The sequence below is a fragment of the Pteropus alecto genome, unplaced genomic scaffold, assembly GCF_000325575.1.
Source record: "Pteropus alecto unplaced genomic scaffold, ASM32557v1 scaffold45, whole genome shotgun sequence".
NCBI lineage: Eukaryota > Metazoa > Chordata > Mammalia > Chiroptera > Pteropodidae > Pteropus > Pteropus alecto.
In genome coordinates, this window is record NW_006442491.1 from 37,488,654 (window position 1) to 37,491,522 (window position 2,869).

At 51.0% G+C, this 2,869-nt stretch overlaps 1 protein-coding gene across 1 annotated transcript in view; it reads right to left on the reverse strand.

Annotated features, from left to right (window-relative positions):
• Nucleotides 1-2,869, reverse strand: part of APCDD1L (APC down-regulated 1 like) — a 16,775-nt gene that overhangs the window by 8,604 nt on the left and 5,302 nt on the right. The window contains 1 exon segment of the mRNA XM_025039867.1: nucleotides 1-40. This exon segment is cut by the window's left edge and continues 11 nt beyond it. Within this exon segment, the coding sequence (XP_024895635.1) occupies nucleotides 1-40 (40 nt within the window).

Genomic DNA, 2,869 nt, shown 5'->3' on the forward strand with positions numbered 1-2,869 from the left:
GGGCGATGAGGCCGCAGGCCGGGCAGGGCAGGGCGTGGTGCTGGCAAAAGACGAACAGGAGAGCTGTCATTGTCCCAGGAGAAGTTGGGGTGCAGCCCCAAATAGGGTGTCATGGCCCCGGCCCCCAGTCGTGGGTCTGGCCCTTCGCTGCCTGCCTCCCGCCCCGATGGCTGCTTTGGACCTCTGTAAGAGCCTCCCGCCTCTGGCCTTCACGCCTACCTGTCCCTTCTGGCTGGGACGTCCCCAAACCCACCTGGTTGGCTCCGTGTCCTCTAGGACTCAGCTCAAGAAGCGGCCTGAGGGGACCCTCCCGGCCGCCCCTATGCAGTAGTCCTGCGCCCTTTCTCGTGCTCAGAGACACGTCATCCCCTTTCCCCACTCCTTCCCACCCTCCCTGTCATTGGATCGCCAGCTCCAGAAAGCCAGGACTGTTCCTCTGTGGCTACTCTATCCCCAGGGCCTGGCTCAGTGCCTGGTTCACCACAGGAATGACTTTGCTGAATGGTGAAGGAAGGAAAGGATGAATGAACGAATGAGAAATGAATGGAGGTGCTTCCTGTCCACGGATCTGAATGGAGTCGTCCTCGCCCACACCTTGCCTGCTGGTCCTGAAACCCGGCCATTAGAATTCTTTATCTTTTTCTTGGTTGCCGTTAGTTCCTCCCCGGCTCCCCACTTTTCTAGGTGCTTCCTGAGGGCCAGGAACTGTGCTAAGCACTTCTCCTGTAACTGTTACATGTCAGACTTGAAGAAGCAGAAACTCGGGGGCCCAGGCGGCCTGAGGTGGCAGAGAGGAGCCGGACCCGCCTGCCTGACCCCCTCCCCGCTTCCATGCAGGAAGCCTTGCTCCACTCACAGCAGTCGGCAGTCTCCCCTCCGGGCAGGAGAGGCTTTAATCTTCAGAAACTTCCCCTTGCAAAGTGAGCATCATTCCTTTGACTCCCTTAAAAGGTGAGGGTGGCAACAACGATGAAGAGCCATGGAAATACTCACACCCTTGGGACCCTGTTGCTTAGAGTCTGTGCTAAGGGGATGGCCGAGATGTCGCAAAGAGAAACAGCACAAAGATGTCCATTCCGGTGTTAGGGGTTATTTACATACTATAGGGAGGACCGGCCATCGAGTTCTCGAGTTCTCGGGTGCGGCCGTAGCCCTCGTTGGCCCAAGCTGTGAGGTTGTTCCTGTCTCTTTGGCCTTATTTACAGTCGTCTCTGTCTTACCAAGTCTCACGAGCTGGGTTTACAGTAAAACACGTCAACAGGAAACAGATGCTAAACCAAATGGTGTGGGGGTCGTCAGCCTGCGCTTTGGAGTGAGAAAGCTCAGGAGAGGCCAAAAAGGAACTAGATACAGACATCTTCTTGGCTTTATTTTCCCTCCCAAGGGAGCTGCTGCCCAGAATTTAGTCCAGAGCATCATTCTGAAAGGTGAATGTCCTTGAAATAGCTACTCGTCAGAGAAAGGCTGATGGGACTAGCAAACATCCTCTGTGTTTGTCATTCCAGAAGGAAGCTTGGGACCCGGCACACGCAGGACGGGCTTGGGAAAGGGGCATCTCGGGGACCCAGCTGGGAAATCAGCTTTTTTTTTTTTCCTTGCAAAAAGCAAAAGATTTCCACAGATTGCTCCTGGGTGACTTTCATGCCAAAAAGTGACATTTGGGAGTTCCGCCTTAGACAGAAAATATTGGATGACTGAGAAAATTTTTTTTTTTCTCTTTTGGATTGCCACATTTATAAGCACTTATTATTTATTTCTCTGATGAACCTAAATTTGCCTTCATTTCCACAATACAGAAAAGTCTATTATTTTAGTGTTAGGAGATTTTGACCCGCATGACTCGAAGCCACTTTGAAATACTAGTAAATGGTGGCAGAATGTTTGTGATGTGAAGCTGCGAGCCTGCAGGGTAGCTAGCTGGAGTGCCCACAATTGGAATTCTGGCTGATAACTTAGGCATTTTAACCTGCATTCCGACTGTTACACTAATGTGTATTGACAGGACATAATGCATTACATCAAAATAATCCCAGGGCTGCCCTCACCTCTAAAACGAGAGATACTTTTCAGAGACAGGACATTGGGGACGCTAGTTGGTAATTTGGGCCAAGTGGTTTTCTGCCTAGCGGAAACACAGTGAGAACGAGCAAGCTTTTCAGGTGACAAAAGAGAAAAGGAAGGCGTTTCCTTCTCTGATGCTTTTGAAGGGAATGAAAGAAGGGACCCGTCTCCATCAAAATTTTCCAGGCGTCAGTTATTCTGCAGAGGTCCAGACTCGCATGTGTTATAAACAAGGCCTCGGCCAGCAGCATTCATGCTTGTGCAGGAGCCAAACTCTTAACTGGTTTAAGCCTGTTACATAAAGTTATTTCTCAAACAACACATAACAGTTTCTGATTAACCCCCAGAGGTGACACCAGGCGTAGATGATTTTGGTCGAGTGCTGGCTGATTGATTAGGATTCTATATCCAGGCAATGAATTTGGGGGATCAAACTGGTTTTAAATTAACTTTTAAAAATGTTCATGTTTACCATGTGGTTTGGGTCGTGGGCAAGGCTTGGGCCCCGGAGAGCGTAAGGAATGGCTAATTTGTTACTTGGGGGATTATCTGCAGCGTTTCCTTCTTTGAGGAAGTCGTCTTCTTCCCCGCCCAGGGAGGGGACTTTAATTTGACATCTGGCACTGCTCGTCTGTGCATACTCTCCTGTGTGTTCTGCTTCTCAGTCACCTTGCAGGTGGTATGGCCCCACTGGCCGGCAGGGCAGTTTGCGGCCCAGAGCCTGGGGAGACGAGACATCCTCTGTGCCAGGGGGTCCGTCCTCTCTGCATTCAGAGTAGCGTTCCCTCCGAAAGAGGTGGTGGCTCAG